General features: G+C 32.1%; 1 protein-coding gene across 5 annotated transcripts in view; it reads left to right on the top strand.

Annotated features, from left to right (window-relative positions):
- LOC135128651 (monocarboxylate transporter 3) overlaps window positions 1-19,143 on the top strand; it is a 126,385-nt gene extending 107,242 nt beyond the window's left edge. For all 5 annotated transcript variants that reach the window (XM_064055618.1, XM_064055617.1, XM_064055619.1 and 2 more), the window contains 4 exons: window positions 9,154-9,370; window positions 9,421-9,599; window positions 9,649-9,871; window positions 17,911-19,143. In XM_064055618.1, coding sequence (XP_063911688.1) covers window positions 9,154-9,370; window positions 9,421-9,599; window positions 9,649-9,871; window positions 17,911-18,347 — 1,056 coding nt within the window. In that variant the 3' untranslated portion in view covers window positions 18,348-19,143. The remainder of the gene's footprint in view (window positions 1-9,153; window positions 9,371-9,420; window positions 9,600-9,648; window positions 9,872-17,910) is intronic.
- Window positions 19,144-22,108: the final 2,965 nt, after the last annotated feature.

Raw genomic sequence — 22,108 nt, 5'->3', positions numbered from 1 at the left:
CGATTTTCGAAAATTAACTAAACACATTTTCTTGTAGATTTCGATCTTTAGAAGTTATTTCCGGTTTCGTTTTTTCGATAACTCCCACCATTTTTTCGGTAGCGCCCTTTGAAATATTAGTGTGGCAATTTTTAGGATCTTTAAAAAAAATTGAATTTCAAGCCGAATATTTCGGAAATCGTTATCCAAGACCACAAACACGCTATATTTTTCGATTCAGCACTTCGAGATCCATATACCAGAATTTTTTGTAGACTTTTAGGCAACTTTTTGAAAATTTTCAAAAAAATCGAAAATTTTGTCCCACTTTTGACCATTTTCGAAAATTACCTGCACACATTTTTTTTAATAGATTTAGACCTCTGGAAGTTACTTCCGGTTTCGTTTGTTCGATAACTGCCACCATTTAAAAAAAGAAGTGAATTTCAAGCTGAAAATTTCTGAAATTATATTCCAGAATTTTTGGTGGATCTTTCGCTAACTTTTTGAAAATCTCACATTTCCAATAATTGACACTTGTCACCGTGGAGTCACTTTTATATTATTTTTACGTACCCGAATGACATTTTTTTCTCTCTCACAAGCAACAGTAATTTGCATGGCTGCCAACCAAGGCTGTCAAAATAACTAAATTTATTTCGGTAATTTTTTCAAATAAAAATTTAACAATGTCAAAGAACTTGGAAAACTGATACTCTCAATGTGGTTCCAAAGATTTGGGCTTAATAATACGCGATTTACTTAGCAATGTTTTAAGGTGACGTCATTTTTTTTTTTTTGGAGGGGATGAAAACACCAATTTTGAGTCGCATTTTGTCATTGTTGTTAAACTTGAAAAACTGCTTTAAACTGAAAATTGATTTTTAATAATTACATTATAAAGTCAAAATTTAAAAGCAGTTTTATTTATTTTCAAAAATATGCCCGTAATTTTATTGTTTTCACTCAAACTGAAACTTACTATTACTATTCTGAGTGTTCTGTTTTTAAGGCGCAGCACACACAACTTTTTGAAATTAAACACCCTGTACATTGACTTCAATGTTAAATAACTATTGAAAAATCGGAAAATTGAAGCAACCAAGAAATCTAAAGTTAAAAAATCATAGAGAAACTGAAAAATCGAAAAAACAAAAATAAAATGTCTAAAAGTTGAAACATCGAAAAAGTATAAATCCAAAACTCAAAAAAGTGAACAAACAAAAAACTGAAAAAAACGGAAAGCTGAATATTTGAAAAAATCGAAAAAGTCAAAATCAGGCTTATTTTAGGAAGTACTAGCCCCGCCCTTTATTTTCTTGGAGGGTTGGTCATTTGCAAAAATCAGTCTTTTTTCAGGTACTGGCCCGCCCACCCGCCCTCTGTTTTCTTAGAAATTGCCAAAATCATTTTTATCTTGGCAAGTACTAGCCACGCCCACCCGCGCTCTTCTCATTCTAACAGCTAATTCAAAAAGTCAATCAGTGAAATGGAGACGAGGCGGGTGGGCGGGGCTTAATATGTTCTTCTCTCAAGTGGGAGTGGAAACTAATTGAATTTAGGATGTGAAAAAAGTAAAAAAACCGCTAATCGTAACCTTTTTTGTTATACCGTTTGACATAAGATTTATTTCTTATTTGAGATTGAAAAAAGAGGGAATGGGTGGGTGGGCGGGGCTTAGTTTAACTTTTTCGAAAAATAATAGTAAAATTGAAGAAACGAAAAGTTTAAAGTCAAAAATTCACAAGTTGAAATATCGAAAAAAAATCGAGTAAAAAAACTGCAAATCGAAAAATTGAAGAAAAAACCCCAAGGTTGCAAAATAAAAATTAAAACACTAAAATATCGAAAAATTGAATATTTGAAAAAATCGAAATCGGATCGCCCATGGCAATTTTTCGGTTTCTTAAAAAAATTGAATTTCGGGAATTGCTATCTAAGACAACAAACATGCTATATTTTTCGAATCAGCACGTCGATATCTATATCCCAGAATTTTTTGTGAATTTTTAGGTAACTTTTTGAAAATCTCAAATCTAGCTTACGAAAATGTTAACGCATTTTTGACCATTTTCGAAAATCATCTGAACACATTTTCTTATAGATTTCGACCTCTAGAAGTTACTTCCGGTTTCGTTTTTTCGGAATCGCCCATTGAAATATGGCAATTTTCAAAAAATTCGACTTGAAGATCAATTTTTTTAAGAAATTGTCATATAATTTTGAAAATTTCGACTTTTTTGACTACTTTCGAAAATAATCCAGGGAGATTTTTTGTAGATTTTAACCTCTAAAAGCCATTTCCAGGTTCATTGCTTTGAAAACTACCATTTTTCCAAAATTACCGAATGAAATATGGCGCAATGATTAGAATTAAAAAAAAAAATACACTCAAACCAAATTTTCGAAAAGGGGACCATAAACACGCGATATTTACAATTCAGTACGTTGACATCTATATCCTATAATTTTTTGTGGATTTTAGACAAATTTTTGAAGAGCTCAATTTTCAACACCCTTATGAAAATTTTCACTTTTTTTTTTCGACCATATTGGAAAATTAGATTTTTTTATAGATTTCAATATCCCGAAATTATTTTCGGCTTCATTCCTTCGCAGTGAAAACAATGTACACATATTAAAAAAAGAAAGCATAATACAAGCCCCGCCCACCCACCCCTTTGTCAATTGTGACAGCTATTTTTATTTGTCGTCACTCGAGAGGCGGAGCTTAATTGCAACATCCTTATTTCTCTACAAGAAACTGCCATGTTGAACATGTTTCTAAGTATCATGTTGTTGAACGAAAACTATATAAGTCAAGAAAAAAGAAATCAAAAATTAAGCGCCGCCCACCCACCCCAATCTCAAATGTGATGAAGTTTTCATTCGTTGTCAGACCGAGGGGTGGAGCTTAATTGTAAAATGGATGTTGTGATAACCCAAACTTCCCGCCTTAAAAATTGACCTTGAAACAGTTTGAAAGGCCCGCGAAAAATTCAAAAATCCAAAGTTTGGCCTTGGCTGTGATCGTCTAACAAATGAGAACCTACGTTGTGTGTTTTTTTTTTTTGTGGTTTTGAAAAATGGCGGGAAGAAGTTCTTTCATACAAGTGCATACACTGTCGAGAGCGCAAGAAATAATAGACAGAAATTGTTTTGGAGGGGGGGAAACGGCACCACCCTCACAGGGGGAAAGGCGCTGCGAAGATTTACCCCTCAGCGCAAAAACCCCCTTGGTTTTATTCCCGGACGACATTTTATTACATTTCAAACACCTTAAGATATGTGAAAGAAAAACACTCGCGAATTGACTGAAAGAAAAACACTCGCGAATTGACTGGAAGAAAAACACTCGCGAATTTACAGACATACACATATGAAAAACGAACAAATGGAAAATTCTATAAATCTGTTTGGAATCAATGCAAATATTTGAATATCATAAGTTTAATAAACAAAGCAAAAACTGAATCAAGTAACTGGATGCAAATACACAAGTTATTACAGGCGTGTGGCGGCCGATCTCTTTTCCCCTTTTTTTTTTGTTACGGCAGTTAACAGGAGCACAAGAAAAGTACCCCTGGAGTGTTGTGGCATAAGCGGAGTCTGAGCTACCGGTCTGGAACTGTTCTCCCCCCGCGACGGTGATTCTATCTATCGCAAAGCCTACCCCACACGCATATCCCATGACGAACTTTGCCCTGCGGAACTAGGCCATTACGGTCTTCCAACCCGCAAAGATCTCGACTATTGGGCCAAATCGAGAAATTCACAACGTCGGCGGCCGCCCCCTGAATCTATCCAAACCTGTGGACTTGTACAGGTGGCGCGATAAATCTCGCCAGCTCGACTAGGAACCAAACCTCGCTTCTGCCACGTTTTCTGTGTCATTTAACCTCAATTCCATTTTAAAACATTCAATCTCTTATAACTCTGATGTTAACAACAACTGAACAAGTGTTAAAGTTTCAAAGAGCAATAAACAACATTTAAATTCGCCATACAATCTTGTGAAATCTTAAACAACAAATAATTCTTATGTGGGATTAAAGTTGGACATCAAATAATTTATATGATAGAAAACATTCATCAACAAAGTATTTACAAAACAAAACTTAGCAAGGATTTATGAGACGAAAGATCTGGTGCGAAATAAACTTGTACAAATAGAAATGTTATGTGAGGTTAGAACTGTAGAACATGAAATTTACGTTCAATTAAATTTATACAACAAATAAAATTACTGAGGTTAAGATTGTGAGATTAAGAAATATAGTATGATGTGAAAATTGCAGAGTTAACATAATTTACAGGAGATTAATATTTGCCACACTTTATCAACGGTTCAAACAAAGAGTTTACATTATGCCAAATTATATCATGATCTAAATGATTGGTTACTTCAAAAATAATTTACTTTGAGAAGTTAAAATACTACGAACTGGTTACCCCAACAAAACACATAATAAACAAATACAAAAATATCCAATCATCGCTCCGAGGGAAAAAGCGTCTCGGTGATGTAAGTTCCAAAATCGTTGCGAGGAAAAAGCGTCTCGGTAATGTGAATTTTCTGTAGCGTTGGGGGCATGCATTGGTTAATTAATCAATCTGGCGTCGTGAAGCATGCCCCGTTGAATTAATCGTGATAACGATGATAACCACCTAAGGGGAGAAAATATCATAACCCCCCGCCAGTCCGCAGTATAATGAACTTGTTTAACTGCCGTAAATGAACTATTAGCAATCTTGTGTGAAGAATTTAGAAGTGTTATAATGTAACACTTACGTATATGCATCCAGAGACCTATTCGTAATTAAACATAAGGTGTTTTTCCTGACTAAGTGAATTTCATGAAATCTTCTAGCAAATGGTTTATTTAAATAATCCTGATTGTTAAATTGTGTTTGCTCTAGCTGATTATTAAGAAAAACTAGCTTGATTGGTGAATTTACAAACAAAGAAACAAATTTACAGCACGTGTTTCGGTGGACCGGAAGTCTGCAATTTTCGATTAAAAGGGCGCAAGAATTTACCGCGCGGGTTGGGGACAACTGTATCATTATGAAAAATACGTTTGATCGTCGTTAAACAAAGGCTTCCTCCCGTTTTATTAACTACCAAACCAACTAATTTAAACCTAGCGCTTACCACGTGGTTACACTTACACGAAACACACCAGAATGACACATTCTACCGCCATGCCGCTTTTCTACCAACCCTCTAACTGAAATTACCCTAGCGCTACGTGCTGCCATCTAACCCAAAGATCATGCAAACTAACTCCTAAGCGCTACGTGCATTAGACCATCCATGCATATTTGGTTGCCTATGTTTAAGGATTTCCTTTTTGTGATTGAACTCTTTTTTTTTCAAATTAAAATTATTCAAATGTGATTTCGCGCCGTTGTCAATTAATTTCAGCGCGAAAAGTTTGATTTAAATTCGGTCACCACAATGTTTTAAGTAAAATTATCATATTGTTCAAAATAGATCATTTTGAGAAAAAGAAGAATGTAACCCTCTCTCCCCCACTAGGTCAACAATAACAAAAGATGTTTCACATGGTAATTTTTGTAGAAAAATACGGACTTCGCAGTTAAGCTCCGCCCCACTTGGCTCACGATGAACAAAGAAAAATCTTTACAAATGAGATAGGGTGGGTGGGCGGAGTTTGTATTTTGTATTTTTTTTTTTTTCTTAATAAACATAGTTTTCCGTTCACAACAAAAAACTGAAAACATGTTGAAAATGGTAAATTTTGTCTCACACACTTCTCTACAAATTTACCCTTTTAAACATGTTTGGAATTTATTGTCGTGAAATGAAAAGTATGTACACATATTAAAAAAAGAGAAAGCATAATACAAACCCCGCCCACCCACCCCAATCTCAAATGTGGTGCATTTTTAATTCGTTGTCAGACCGAGGGGCGGAGCTTAATTATAAAATCGATGTTTCCTAAAACAAAAATTTACCATTTTAAACGTTTTAAATATCTTGGGGTGAAAAGATCATTACATATATCTAGAAAAAAGTAAAAATATAAGCCCCGCCTACCCACCGCCATCTCAGTTGTAATGATGTTATTCATTTGAACCTGGGGGCGGAGTTGGGTTGCAAAATCCTTATTTCTCTACAAGAACTTATCGTCTAAAACATGTTTTTAAGTATGGTTTTGAAAGAAACCTGAATATATTTAGAAAAAAAAAGCAAAGAGAATACGGATTTTGCAGTTAAGCTCCGCCCCACTTGACTCACGATGAACAAAGAAAAATCGTTACAATTGAGATCGGGTGGGTGGGCGGGGTTTATATTTTGCGTTTTTTTTTTTTCTAAATATACATAGTCTTCCCCTCACAACAAAAAACTGAAAACTTGTTGAAAATGGTAAATTTTGTCGCACACACTTCTCTGCAAATTTACCCTTTTAAACATGTATGGAATTTATTGTCGTGAAAAGAAAACTGTGCACATATTAAAAAAAAGAAAGCGTAATACAAACCCCGCCCACCCACCCCAATCTCAAATGTGATGAATTTTTAATTCGTTGTCAGACCGAGGGACGGAGCTTAATTGTAAAATCGATGTTTCCTAAAACAAAAATTTAGCATTTTAAACGTTTTAAACATCTTGGCGTGAAAATATCACTACATATATTTAGAAAAAAGGCAAAACTTAAGTCCCGCCTACCCACCGCCATCTCAGTTGTAATGATGTTATTCCTTATGAGCCCGGGGGCGGAGTTCAATTGCAAAATCCTTATTTCTGTACAAGAACTTATTGTCAGAAACGTGTTTTTAAGTATGGTTTTGAAAGAAACCTGTATATATTTAGAAAAAAAAAAACAAGGAGAATACGGATTTTGCAGTTAAGCTCCGCCCCACTTGGCTCACGATGAACAAAGAAAAATAGTTACAAACGAGATTGGGTGGGTGGGCGGGGTTTGTATTTTTCATTTGTTTTTCTTATTATACATTGTCTTCCCTTTACAACAAAAAACTGAAAACATGTTGAAAATGGTAAATTTTATCTCACACATTTCTCTACAAATTTACCCTTTTAAACATGTTTGAGAATTTATTGTCGCGAAAAGAAAACTCTGTACACATATTAAAAAAAGAAAGCATAATACAAACCCCGCCCACCCACCCCAATCTCAAATGTGATGAATTTTTAATTCGTTCTCAGTCTGAGGGGCGGAGTTTAATTGTAAAATCGATGTTTCCTAAAACAAAAAATTACCATTTTAAACGTTTTAAATATCTTGGCGTGAAATGATCATTACATATGTCTAGAAAAAATCAAAACTTAAGCCCCGCCTATCCACCGCCATCTCAGTTGTAATGATGTTATTACTTATGAGCCCGGGGGCGGAGTTTAATTGCAAAATCCTTATTTCCCTACAAAAACTTGCCATCTAAAACATGTTTTTAAGTATGGTTTTGAAAGAAACCTGTATATATTTAGAAAAAAAAAACGCAAAGAGAATACGGATTTTGCAGTTATGCTCCGCCCCACTTGGCTCACGATGAACAAAGAAAAATCGTTACAAACGAGATTGGGTGGGTGGGCGGGGTTTGTATTTTTCATTTGTTTTTCTTAATATACATTGTCTTCCCTTCACAACAAAAAACTGAAAACATGTAGAAAACGGTAAATTTTATCCCACACACTTCTCTACAAATTTACCCTTTTAAACATGTTTGAGAATTTATTGTTGCGAAAAGAAAACTCTGCACACATATTAAAAAAAGAAAGCATAATACAAACCCCGCCCACCCACCCTAATCTCAAATGTGATGAATTTTTAATTCGTTGTCAGACCGAGGGGCGGAGCTTAATTGTAAAATCGATGTTTCCTAAAACAAAAATTTAGCATTTTAAACGTTTTAAATGACTTGGTGTGAAAAGATCATTACATGTATGTAGAAAAAAGTCAAAACTTAAGCCCCGCCTATCCACCGCCATCTCAGTTGTAACGATGTTATTCATTATGATTCTGGGGGCGGAGTTTAATCGTAAAATCCTTATTTCTCTACAAGAACTTATCGTCTGAAACATGTTTTTAAGTGTGGTTTTGAAAGAAACCTGTATATATTTAGAAAAAGAAAGCAAAGATAATACGGATTTTGCAGTTAAGCTCCGCCCCACTTGGCTCACGATGAACAAAGAAAAATCGTTACAAACGAGATAGGGTGGGTGGGCGGGGTTTGTATTTTTCATTTGTTTTTCTTAACATACATAGTCTTCCCTTCACAACAAAAAACTGAAAACATGTTGAAAATGGTAAATTTTATCCCACACATTTCTCTACAAATTTACCCTTTTAAACATGTTTGAGAATTTATTGTCGTGAAAAGAAAACTCTGTACACATATTAAAAAAAAGGAAACATAATACAAACCCCGCCCACCCGCCCCAATCTCAAATGTGATGAATTTTTAATTCGTTGTCAGACCGAGGGGCGGAGCTTAATTGTAAAATCGATGTTTCCTAAAACAAAAATTTACCATTCTAAACGTTTTAAATATCTTGGCCTGAAAAGATCATTACATGTATCTAGAAAAAAGTCAAAAACTTAAGCCCCGCCTACCCACCGCCATCTCAGTTGTAATGATGTTACTCCTTTCAGCCCGGGGGCGGAGTTTAATCATAAAACCCTTATTTCTCTACAAGAACTTACCGTCTGAAACATGTTTTTAAGTATGGTTTTCAAAGAAACGTGTATATATTTAGAAAAAAAACAAAGAGAATACGGATTTTGCAGTTAAGCTCCGCCCCACTTGGCTCACGATGAACAAAGAAAAATCGTTACAAATGAGATCGGGTGGGTGGGCGGGGTTTATATTTTGCGTTTTTTGTCTTAATATACATAATCTTTCGTTCACAAAAAAAAACTGAAAATATGTTGAAAATGATAAATTTTATCCCACACACTTCTCTACAAATTTGCCCTTTTAAACATGGTTGGAATTTTTTGTCGTGAAAAAAAAAAGATAATTACAAGTAATTCACTAAGCAAAATTAATCTAATTTCATAATAATTAAGACACGCTATAGTCTGACAGGTTTTCTTAGCAACCAAAATTAGTAATTTTTCGTAGATGTAGATTTTTGAAAAAAAAATCTTTATAACAATACAAAACTAAAGTTGTGTCTAATTTCAGGTGGACGTCGAGAGTCTGGCATGTACTTCAAAACTATCGCTGCCCCGGGAGAAGAGTAAAAGCAACATGGTCCGACCTTTGTCCCGCAAGGACATCTTTTACTCAGGCTCCATCGTCAATCTTCCAGAGTTTCACCAATCGCAAAAATCGCTCACTAACTATAGACAAAGCATCATGAGCATTCCGAAAGCCAAAGGGTTGGAATCCGAAGGAGTCCGTAAGTGCCCACGCAACCCATCGCCACCTTTCTGACCCGCCCGTTTTCAGCCGGTGATCTTTGTCCTTGCCTTGTTTTGCCTGAAAGTTTCACGTCAGCCTTAGCACAGATGATGGATATGAGCTTATTAAAAGATCCAGTCTTCGTCCTCATAGGGATATCGAATCTGTTCGGGATGGCTGGGTTGTATGTGCCATTTGTATACCTCGTTGATTGTGCAGTTCAAGACGTGAGTTGGACCAGGAGAGGCGTTCGGGAGTAATTCTTTTTGGTTTTAGGGTATCGATCAGGGGAAAGCGTCCTTTCTGCTGTCCATCATCGGTATTACGAATACGTTTGGCCGTGTCGCGTGCGGATATTTTGCCGATTTCCCTTCAGTGAATGCGCTTTTTGTAAATAACGTTTGTCTTGTAGTTTCTACAGTGGCGGTCGCATTAACGCCATTCTGCCATACTTACGGTGCTTATATTACGATGGCAGTCTTCTTTGGAATAGCAGTGTGTAAGTATAATTTCTTTTTTAACTTTTACAGTCCGACGCTTGTTAAATGAAATTCTGAGAAACCGTACTAAACAAACATTTTATCTAAAGTTTAATTAAAACCGGCGGATTTTTTATCTCTAAGCGGAGGAAAAAGTTTCATTTCGGTGAAACTGACTCATTTTCGGGCTATCAACACATGTAAAACCCAAGCCAAAACTCCGTGATTTTTATCCCAGAATATGAACTAATTGTTATTAATTTTATTAATTAAATAAGTCGTTCGAAAAATATCATTATTTTTACAGATTATTTGTAAAACGAGCTTGTTCTGGTAATCACAACTATCATTACTACTATTGGCTACTGCAACCAAGAAAAATTGGAGTTGTTTTCTCTGCATTCGTTTCGTATAATAACGTTGACCAATGGTAAAGTGTAATAAAATTGTTATTACATAGAGTTCAATAAAATGACACATTTTGCACCCACAATGACTAATTAATTGGTATGTTTATTAAAAGAAAAACATAAAAAAAAATTAAATAATAAATTGCATACAATTTTATATTAGTTAAATAGTAAAACTTTTTATGGGATGTATCTGCTCACTGATAACGAGACTGAAGCGCACAAATTTTATGTATTCAGTTAAAAATAGGCGCAGAAATTCTTAAACGTAAATAAAGATTACGGTCCTAATAAAATTTACTATGTTTTTCGACGCAGAGCTTAGGATTTGGATTTAAATGTTGGAACGAGATACATCTTGTCCATATAATTGAAGTTCCGTTAGATGAAGCTAGAAAGTAATTTAGTTTTTTTTAACATTGAATAACAAATTTCTTTCTCTTATTATGGATGTGGATATCGACACACTTAGAACAACTGGATTTTTGTATTCTTTGACTCACATGGCGAAAATTTATTGAAAGATTTGAGGTTAATTAGATATAAATATGCAACCAGTAATACACGACGTGTTATTAAACGTTTTGAGTTTTCTCAGATTCTGCTGACGCATCTTTACCTCCAGTACCACAATGAAAAAACTAATACAAAATAAACGTTTATTATTTGTTGCCCTAACATTTTTCCAAATTTTGGAAAATCACAAAATTTTTGTTTCAATGATAAATTTTGTCTAAAAAGTAGATCACTCGTTATATTATACAGGATGTTTCACTACGTATTATTGTTGTTAGTTGCTCACAAAGACCGAGATTGTAGAAATAATATTTAGTGAAATTTCGAAAATGGTCGAAATTTTGATTTTGAAAAATCTTGCTTTTGAAAAAGTTGTCACAAAATTCCCAAAAAATTCGGGGATATGGATTTCAACGTGCTGATTTCAAAAATATAGCATATTTATGGTCAATATTTTAGAAATATTTAGTTTGAAAATCTTTTTTTTAATCCAAAATATTACAGTGTTTCAATGGGCGATTTTGGAAAAGTGGTTGGAGTTATTAAGGAAATGACGCTGAAACAAACTTCTAGGGGTCGAAATCTGTAAGAAAATTTATTTAGTTAAGTTTCAAAAATGGGCGCAAATTGGCCGAAATTTTCAAAAATGAAAAATTTTGATTTTAAAAAAGTTGTCAAACAATTTTTCAAAAATTGGGCCTACTGATTCCCAAAAAAGTGGCGTATTCGTGGTCTGGAGACAAGATTTTAGAAATATTTAGTTTGAATTTTTTTTTTTCTCTTTATTCTAAAAAATCGCAATATTCTAATGAACGATTTTGGAAAAATGGTATGAGTTATAAAGGAAATGAGACATAAACTAACTTTTGTGGGTCGAAATCTGTAAGAAAATGTATTTAGTAAAGTTTCAAAAATGGTCACAAATTGGCCGAAATTTTCAAAATTAAAAAATTTTGGTTTTAATAAAATTGGAAAAAAATCCCTGAAAAATTCAGGAATGTGGATTTCAACGTGCTGATTTCGAAAGTATATATATTTCATGGTCAACACTTTAGAAATACTCGGTTGGAAAATTCATTTTTTTTTTTTCAAACCAAAAAATTGCAATATTCCAATTGGCTATTTTGTGAAAATGAATGGAGTTTTCGAAGAAATGAGGCCCAAGTTGCCGAAATTAAATTCTGTAAGTCTAAATCTATATGAAAAGATATTCAGCCGAATTTTGAAAATAATCAAAAATTAACCGAAATTTTCAAAAATGAAAAATTTTGATTTTGAAAACATTGTCAAAAAATTTTTCAAAAATTGAGCTTACTGATTCCCAAAAAAGTAGCGTATTCGTGGTCTGGAGACAAGATTTTAGAAATATTTAGTTTGAAAAATTTTTTTTTCTCTTTATTCTAAAAAATCTCAATATTCCATCAACCATTTTGGAAAAATAGTAGGAATTGTCAAGGAAATGAGACATAAAATAACTTTTGTGTGTCGAAATCTGTAAGAAAATGTATTTAGTAAAGTTTCAAAAATGGTCACAAATTGGCCGAAATTTTCAAAATTAAAAAATTTTGGTTTTAATAAAGTTGTAAAAAAATTCCTGAAAAATTGAGGAATGTGGATTTCAACGTGCTGATTTCGAAAGTATACATATTTCATGGTCAACATTTTAGAAATACTAGGTTGGAAAATTCATTTTTTTTTTTTACCAAAAAATTGCAATATTCCAATTGGTGATTTTGAGAAAATGATAGGAGTTGTCGAAGAAATGAGGCCCAATTGCCGAAATTAAATTCTGTAACTCTAGATCTATATGAAAAGATATTCAGCTGAATTTTGAAAATAATCAAAAATTAACCGAAATTTTCAAAAATGAAAAATATTGGTTTTGAAAAAATTGTCAAAAAATTTTTCAAAAATTCAGCCCACTGATTCCCAAAAAAGTAGCGTATTCGTGGTCTGGAGGCACGATTTTAGAAATATTTAGTTTGAAAAAATTTTTTTTTCTTTATTCTAAAAAATCGCAATATTCCAATGAACGATTTTGGAAAAATAGCAGGAGTTATCAAGGAAATGAGATAAACTAACTTTTGTGGGTCGAAATCTGTAAGGAAATGTATTTAGTAAAGTTTCAAAAATGGTCACAAATTATCCGAAATTTTCAAAATTAAAAAATTTTGGTTTTAATAAAATTGGAAAAAAATTCCTGAAAAATTGAGGAATATGGATTTCAACGTGCTGATTTTGAAAGTATGGTCAACATTTTAGAAATACTCGGTTGGAAAATTCATTTTTTTTTTTTTAACCAAAAAATTGCAATATTCTAATTTTCGATTTTGTGAAAATGGTAGGAGTTGTCGAAGAAATCAGGCCCAAATTGTCGAAATTAAATTCTGTAACTCTAAATCTATATGAAAAAATATTCGGCTGAATTTTGAAAATAGTCGAAAATTAACCGAAATATTTGAAAAATGAAAAATTTTGGTTTTTAAAAAATTGTCAAATTTTTTTTTTAAATTGAGCCTACTGATTCCCAAAAAAGTAGCGTATTCGTGGTCTGGAGGCAAGATTTTAGAAATATTTAGTTTGAAAAAAATGTTTTTTTCTTTATTCTAAAAAATCGCAATATTCCAATTTTGGAAAAATAGTAGGAGTTATCAAAGAAATGAGACAGAAACTAACTTTTGTGGGTCGAAATCTGTAAGAAAATGTATTTAGTAAAGTTTCAAAAATGGTCACAAATTGGCCGAAATTTTCAAAATTAAAAAATTTTGGTTTTAATAAAGTTGGAAAAAAAATCATGAAAAATTGAGGAATATGGATTTCAACGTGCTGATTTCGAAATTATGGTCAACATTTTAGAAATACTCGGTTGGAAAATTCATTTTTTTTTTTTTAACCAAAAAATTGTAATATTTCAATTGGCGATTTTGTGAAAATGGTAGGAGTTATCGAAGAAATGAGGCCCAATTGGCGAAATTAAATTCTGTAAGGCTAAATCTATATGAAAATGTAATCAGCTGAATTTTGAAAATGGTCGAAAATTAAACGAAATTTTCAAAAATGAAAAATTTTGATTTTGAAAAAATTGTCAAAAAATTTTTCAAAAATTGAACTTACTGATTCCCAAAAAATGGCGTATTTGTGGTCTGGAGGCAAGATTTTAGAAATATTTAGTTTGGAAAAATGTCTTTTTCTTTATTCTAAAAAATCGCAGTATTTCAATCAACGATTTTGGAAAAATAGTATTCGTGGTCTGGAGGCAAGATTTTAGAAATATTTAGTTTGAAAAAAATCAACGTTCTAATCAACGATTTTGGAAAAATAGTAGGAGCTATCAAGGAAATGAGACAGAAACTAACTTTTGTGGGTCGAAATCTGTAATACAATGTATTTAGTAAAGTTTCAAAAATTGTCACAAATTGGCCAAAACTTTCAACATTGAAAAATTTTGGTTTTAATAAAGTTGTAAAAAAATTCCTGAAAAATTGAGGAATATCGATTTCAACGTGCTATATATTCCAATTGCCGATTTTGGCAAAAGGGTAGAACTTATCGAAGAAATGATGCCGAAATTAATTTCTGTAGGTCGCAATCTATAAGAAAATGTCTCAAAAGTTTCAAAAATGGTCAAAAATTGGTCGAAATTTTGATTTTGAAAAATCTTGCTTTTGAAAAAGTTGTCACAAAATTTCCAAAAAATTTGGGGATATAGATTTCAACGTGCTGATCTCAAAAATATAGCATATTTATGGTCAATATTTTAGAAATATTTAGTTTGATAATCTTTTTTTTTTTAATCCAAAATATTAGTGTTTCAGTGGGTGATTTTGGAAAAATGGTTGGAGTTATCAAGGAAATGACGCTGAAACAAACTTCTAGGGGTCGAAATCTATACGAAAATGTATTTAGTTAACTTTCAAAAATGGTCGCAAATTGTCCGAAATTTTCAAAAATGAAAAATTTTGATTTTGAAAAAATTGTCAAACAATTTTTCAAAAATTGAGCCTACTTATTCCCAAAAAAGTAGCGTATTCGTGGTCTGGAGGCAAGATTTTAGAAATATGTATGTAGTTTGAAAAAAAATGTTTTTTTCTTTATTCTAAAAAATCGCAATATTCCAATGAACGATTTTGGAAAAATAGTAGGAGTTATCAAAGAAATGAGACATAAACTAACTTTTGTGAGTCGAAATCTCTAAGAAAATGTATTTAGTAAAGTTTCAAAAATTGTCACAAATTGGCCGAAATTTTCAAAATTGACAAATTTTGTTTTTAATAAAGTTGTAAAAAAATTCCTGAAAAATTGAGGAATATGGATTTCAACGTGCTGATTTCGAAATTATGGTCAACATTTTAGAAATACTCGGTTGGAAAATTCATTTTTTTTTTTTAAACCAAAAAATTGCAATATTCCAATTGGCGGTTTTGTGAAAATAGTAGGAGTTATCGAAGAAATGAATGAGACCGAAATTGCCGAAATTAAATTCTGTAAGTCTAAATCTGTATGAAAATGTATCCAGCTGCATTTTGAAAATAGTCGAAAATTAGTAAAAAGTAAGAAGAAAGTATTTCAATCAACGATTTTGGAAAAATAGTAGGAGTTACCAAGGAAATGAGACATAAACTAACTAAGAAAATCTATTTAGTAATGTTTCAAAAATGGTCACAAATTGGCCAAAATTTTCAAAATTAAAAAATTTTGGTTTTCATAAAGTTGTAAAAAAAATTCCTGAAAAATTGAAGAATATGGATTTCAATGTGCTGATTTCGAACTATTCATGGTCTCGGAGCAACATTTTAGAACTACTCGGTTGGAAAATCAATTTTTGTTTAATCCAAAAACATTGCAATATTCCAATTGGCGATTTTGGGAAAAGGGTAGAAGTTGTCGAAGAAATGATGCCGAAATTAATTTCTGTGAGTCGAAATCTATAAGAAAACGTCTTTCGTTAAGTTTCAAAAATGCTCAAAAATTGGGCGAAATTTTGATTTTGAAAAATTTTGCTTTTGAAAGTTGTCAAAAATTCCCAAAAAATTTAAGGATATAGATTTCGAGGTACTGATTTCAAAAATATAACATGTTTATGGCCTCGATGCAACATTTTCGAAGTATTGGGTTTGAAAATCAAATTTATTGTTTCAAAAACCCAAAAAATTGCGATACTCTAGTGGACGATTTTGGAAAATCGGTAGGAATTATGGAAGAAATGAGAAACTTGTGTTGATCGAAATATATCAGAAAATGTCTTTGGTTAAGTTTTGAAAATGACCGATATATTTGGCCGAAAATTCTGAAAATTATTTTTTTTAAATCCAAAAATATGCAAAATTTCAATGGGCAATTTTGAGAAAATGATAGGAGTTGTCAAAGAAATGAGATCCAAACTAACTTATATTTATGGAAATCTATAAGAAAATGTATTTAGTTAAGTCTCGAAAATAATCGAAAATTGGCCGAAATTTTGATTTTGAAAAATCTTACTTTTAAAAAAGTTGTCAAAAATTCAGAGATATAGATCTTGACGTGCTGATTCTTAGAATATGGCGTCTTCATATTTTCTGGGCAACATTTTCGGAATATTCGGTTTGAAATTTTTTTTTTTATCTTAAAAATTGCTATATTCCAATGGTCGATCTACCAAAGAAATGACACGAAGCCAACTATGGTCGAAATCTATACAAAAATAAATTTGGTTAAGTTTCGAAAATAGTCGAAAATTGGCCGAAATTTTCATATTGAAAAAAAAATTCTTAAAATTATAGATTTCAATAGCCTGTTCATGGTCTCGGGACAACATTTTACAAATATTCGTTTTGAAAATCAATTTTTTCCAAAATCCAAAAAACTGGGATACTCCAATGGACGATTACCGAAAATTGTTAGGAGTTATCGAAGAAATAAGGCCGCAATTAACTTCTCTACGTCGAAATGTATAAGAAAATGTCTTTCGTTAATTTTCGAAAATGAACGAAAATTGTACGAAATTTTCAAAATTGAGAATTCTGCTTTTGAAAAAATTGGCAAAAAATTCTCAGAAAATTCAGGGACATGGATTTTGATTTGATGATTCAAAAAATATAGTATGTCCATGAAATATTCTGTTAGAAAATGAATTTTCTAAAAAATCCAAAAATTGCAATATTTTAACGGGCGACTCTGGAAAAATGGTAGGAATTTTTTAAGAAATGATGCGGAAACTAAGTTCTTTAGCTCGAAATTCGTAAGAAAATATGTTTAGTTAAGTTTCGAAAATGGTCAAAATTGGCGAAAATTTTCAAAATTTAAAAATTTTGCTTTTGAAAAATGTGTCAAAAAATTCTCAGAAAATTCAGGGATATAGATTTCAACGGACTGATTTGAAAAATATAATATGTTTAGGGTCTCGTGCAAGATTTAAGAAATATTCTGATTGAAATTTTTTTTTTTAATCAAAAAATTCCATTATTCCAATGGGCGATTTTGGAAATATGCTAGAAATTATCGTAGAAATGAAGCCGAAAATAACTTCTGTAGATCGAATTTCATAAGAAAATGTCTGTTAAGTTTCAAAAATATGTAGTCAAAAATCGGTTGAAATTTTGATTTTGAAAAATTTTGCTTTTGAAAAAATTGTCAAAAAATTCTCAGAAAATTCAGGGATATGGACTTCGACTTGCTGATTTCAAAAATATAGTATTCTTATGGTCTCGTAGCAAGATTTCAGAAATATTCTCTTTGAAAATCAATTTTTTTAAAACTCCAATACTGCGATATTCCAATAGACCATTCTGGAAAATTGGTGGCAGTTATCGAAGAAATAAGACCGAAATTCACTTCTTTAGGTCGAAATCCATAAGAAAATATGTTTCGTTAAGTTTCGAAAATTGTCCAAAATTTTCAAAATTTAAAAATTTAGATTTTGAAGAAGTTGTCAAAAAATTCTAAGAAAATTCAGGGGCATAGATTTCGACGTGCCAATTTCAAAAATATAGTATTCTGATGGTGTCGTATCAAGATTTTAGAAATATTTTGTTTGGAAATACATACATATTTTTTTAAATCCAAAAAATTCCAATATTTCAATGGGCGATTTTGGGAAAATGATGGGAGTTATCGAAGAAATGAGGACCTCACTTCTGACCTATATTTTTTTTCAGCTGGATATATTTCGCTAACTTCAATCATCCTAGTCGACCTCCTCGGCTTAGACAAGCTAACAAACGCATTCGGCTTACTGATCCTCTTCCGTGGCGCCGCCGCAATCGTAGGCTCCCCGTTAGCCGGTGCCATATACGACGCTACGAAGACGTTCGACATACCGTTCTACGTAGCCGGCTCATTTTTCGCAATATCGGCCATAACGAGCTTCATCGCGCCCTGCCTCAAGCGGCCGACGGGCGAGGAGCTGCCTGTCGCCGAGGCGCCCCTCACCCCCATCGACGAGGACGACGAGGAGGAGGACGCCGGCATCACCATGGCGCCGGCCCACAAGACCGACGGCGGCGGCGGCGGCGGCGGGCCCATCCCCAAGATCGTCGAGACCGCCTCCAGCCCCGGCGAGCGGGAGATCAAGCAAATCGAATCGGTTTTATAAAGTTGCAAGGAGTCGCTGCGCCGTTATAGATTTCAAAGTTATTTTTCTAACATTTACGCAAGACCGTCGAGCTGAGGAGCTAACGTAGATTTATGGGTAACTATGCTGTGAGCGTCGTGAGGCTTCATATAGAACAAGAAACATACTTTGCGGAGTTTTTATAGTTTTGTTATGAACTTGTAGGCGCACAATGATTCAACCATGTATATACACATAGTGTTTAAAGTAATATATATAGTTTTATTAATTTTTTATCGTCGATGTTATAACTAAACTTTTTTCAACATCCTTATGTTTTACATGTTACTTTTTTAAAACGTGTCAGTTTTTTAAACTGTGTGATGTTAAGAGACAGTATTTGTGAGTTTTAGCTACTGTATGCGAGGAAGCAGGCGGACTCGCCAATGTAAGTTTAAATCGTTGATTAGTTAATTATGTATATATTAAATAACCTGGACAATATTCTTAGAACTGCTATTATGTACGTTGCACAACTTAATTCGTCTCACGTTCGACGCTTTGCGAACAGGATGTACTCTATCGAACTTTTTTACCAATACTGAATGAATAGGAAGTGATGTCTCTGAATCAAGTCAATTTCGCATCCTGATTGCAAAGTGTCACTTACTTATTTTTTATTATTAGCTTGAGTTTTTTCTAAAAACCTGCTCAGGACAGTTGCAGTCGCAAGGTTAATTCATTAACTAGCCTTATTATAGATATAGTACCTGTGCACCTCAAGTTAATGTATTTTATTCTTTAATCTATACACTTAAATACAAATATGAAGATCTCATCTGGTCGTTTTCTTAACATTACTAGCCAATAACCGACTTAGAAATTTAGTTAGCACGATGTTCTTAACTAAATGAGGCAATTTATTAAGAATTTTAATTAAAGATAGAAAAATGTGTTAAAATTTGGACCCCAGAGGAGGTATTAATGTGCAGTAGGTAGATGAAGTAAAATAAAAAGAAATCGATAACTTAGAACAACCAAATTTTGAAAACCTTAGGTCAAAAAAAATTAAAATCGAAAGGAAAAAATTGTTGGAACATACGCACATAAAGAAAAGGGTGCATAAAAATAAAATACGAAATATGTAAGAAAACGTCAAAAAAATGGACAAAACAAACATTAGACAAAATTAGCGATCAAAATAGCCTTCAAAAAGATAAAAAATTAATGCAAAAAAATTCTAACCTTCAGGCTTCTTCTTCTGCTACAATTCCAAGTTTCCAAAATTTAAAAATTTTGCTTTTGAAAAATGTGTCAGAAAATTCAGGGATATAGATTTCAACGGGCGGATTTCAAAAATATAATATGTTTATGGTCTTGTAGCAAGATTTTAGAAATATTCTGTTTTGAATTGTTTTTTAAAACCAAAAAATTCCAATATTCCAATGGGCGATTTTGAAAACATGATAGGAGTTATCATAGAAATGAGGCCGAAAATAACTTCTGCAGATCGAATTCCATAAGAAAATGTGTGTTTAGTTTCAAAAATAGTCAAAAATCGGTTGAAATCTTGATTTTGAAAAATTTTGCTTTTGAAAAAATTGCCAAAAAATTCTCAGAAAATTCAGGGACATGGATTTCGACTTGCTGATTTCAAAAATATAGTATGTCCGTGGCCTGGGGTCAAGATTTTAGAACTATTCTCTTTGAAAATCAATTTTCTAAAAAATCCAAAATTTGCAATATTTTAATGGGCGACTCTGGAAAAATAGTAGGATTTTCTAAGAAATGATGCCGAAACTAACTTCTTTAGGTCGAAATCTATAAGAAAATATGTTTGGTTAAGTTTCCAAATGGTCGAAAATTGGCGAAAATTTTCAAAATTTAAAAATTTTGCTTTTGAAAAATGTGTCAAAAAATTCTCAGAAAATTCAGGGATATAGATTTCAACGGACTGATTTCAAAAATATAGTATGTTTATGGTCGCGTAGGCAGATTTTGGAAATATTCTATTTAAAAATATTTTTTTTAATCCAAAAAAAAAACAGTATTCCGATGGGCGATTTTGGAAACATGCTAGAAGTTATCGGAGAAATGAAGCCGAAAATAACTTCTGTAGGTCGAATTCCATTAGAAAATGTCTGTTTAGTTTTAAAAATGGCCAAAATTTGGTCGAAATTTTGATTTTGAAAAATTTAATCGATAATATTTATAGTGTAAAAGCAATTCTTATTGAGTATTCAGTTATCAATTTTTGTATATATGAAAAGGAATCGATCAATTAAAACAACGAAATTTTGAAAACCTTATGACAAAAAAAATTAAAATCGAAAGGAAAAAATTGTTGGAACATACACACATAAAGAAAAGGGTGCATAAAAAATAAAATACAAAATATGTAAGAAGATGTCAAAAAAATTGACAAAACAAAAATAAGACAAAATTACCGATCAAAATAGACTTCATAAAAGATAAAAAATTAATGCAAAAAAAATTTAACCTTCAGGCTTCTTCTTCTGCTACAATTCCAAGTTTCCAAAATTTAAAAATTTTGCTTTTGAAAAATGTGTCAGAAAATTCAGGGATATAGATTTCAACGGACCGATTTCAAAAATATAATATGTGTATGGTCTTGTAGCAAGATTTTAGAAATATTCTGTTTTGAATTGTTTTTTTTTAAACCAAAAAATTCCAAGATTCCAATGGGCGATTTTGAAAACATGATAGGAGTTATCATAGAAATGAGGCCGAAAATAACTTCTGTAGATCGAATTCCATAAGAAAATGTGTGTTTAGTTTCGAAAATAGTCAAAAATTGGTTGAAATCTTGATTTTGAAAAATTTTGCTTTTGAAAAAATTGCCAAAAAATTCTCAGAAAATTCAGGGACATGGATTTCGACTTGCTGATTTCAAAAATATAGTATGTCCGTGGCCTGGGGTCAAGATTTTAGAACTATTCTCTTTGAAAAACAATTTTCTAAAAAATCCAAAAATTGCAATATTTTAATGGGCGACTCTGGAAAAATAGTAGGATTTTCTAAGAAATGATGCGGAAACTAACTTCTTTAGGTCGAAATCTATAAGAAAATATGTTTGGTTAAGTTTCCAAATGGTCGAAAATTGGCGAAAATTTTCAAAATTTAAAAATTTTGCTTTTGAAAAATGTGTCAAAAAATTCTCAGAAAATTCAAGGATATAGATTTCAACGGACTGATTTCAAAAATATAGTATGTTTATGGTCGCGTAGGCAGATTTTAGAAATATTCTATTTAAAAATATTTTTTTTTAATCCAAAAAAAAAACAGTATTCCGGTGGGCGATTTTGGAAACATGCTAGAAGTTATCGGAGAAATGAAGCCGAAAATAACTTCTGTAGGTCGAATTCCATAAGAAAATGTCTGTTTAGTTTTAAAAATGGTCAAAATTTGGTCGAAATTTTGATTTTGAAAAATTTAATCGATAATATTTATAGTGTAAAAGAAATTCTTATTGAGTATTCAGTTATCAATTTTTGTATATATGAAAAGAAATCGATCAATTAAAACAACGAAATTTTGAAAACCTTATGACAAAAAAAATTAAAATCGAAAGGAAAAAATTGTTGGAACATACGCACATAAAGAAAAGGGTGCATAAAAAATAAAATACAAAATATGTAAGAAGATGTCAAAAAAATTGACAAAACAAACATAAGACAAAATTACCGATCAAAATAGTCTTCATAAAAGATAAAAAATTAATGCAAAAAAATTCTAACCTTCAGGCTTCTTCTTCTGCTACAATTCCAACTTTCCAAAATTTA

The sequence above is a fragment of the Zophobas morio genome, unplaced genomic scaffold, assembly GCF_036711695.1.
Source record: "Zophobas morio isolate AGI-343-1 ecotype UQ-CSIRO unplaced genomic scaffold, CSIRO_AGI_Zmor_V1 ptg000014l, whole genome shotgun sequence".
NCBI classification, from domain to species: domain Eukaryota; kingdom Metazoa; phylum Arthropoda; class Insecta; order Coleoptera; family Tenebrionidae; genus Zophobas; species Zophobas morio.
This window is presented reverse-complemented; position numbering and strand designations above follow the sequence as displayed.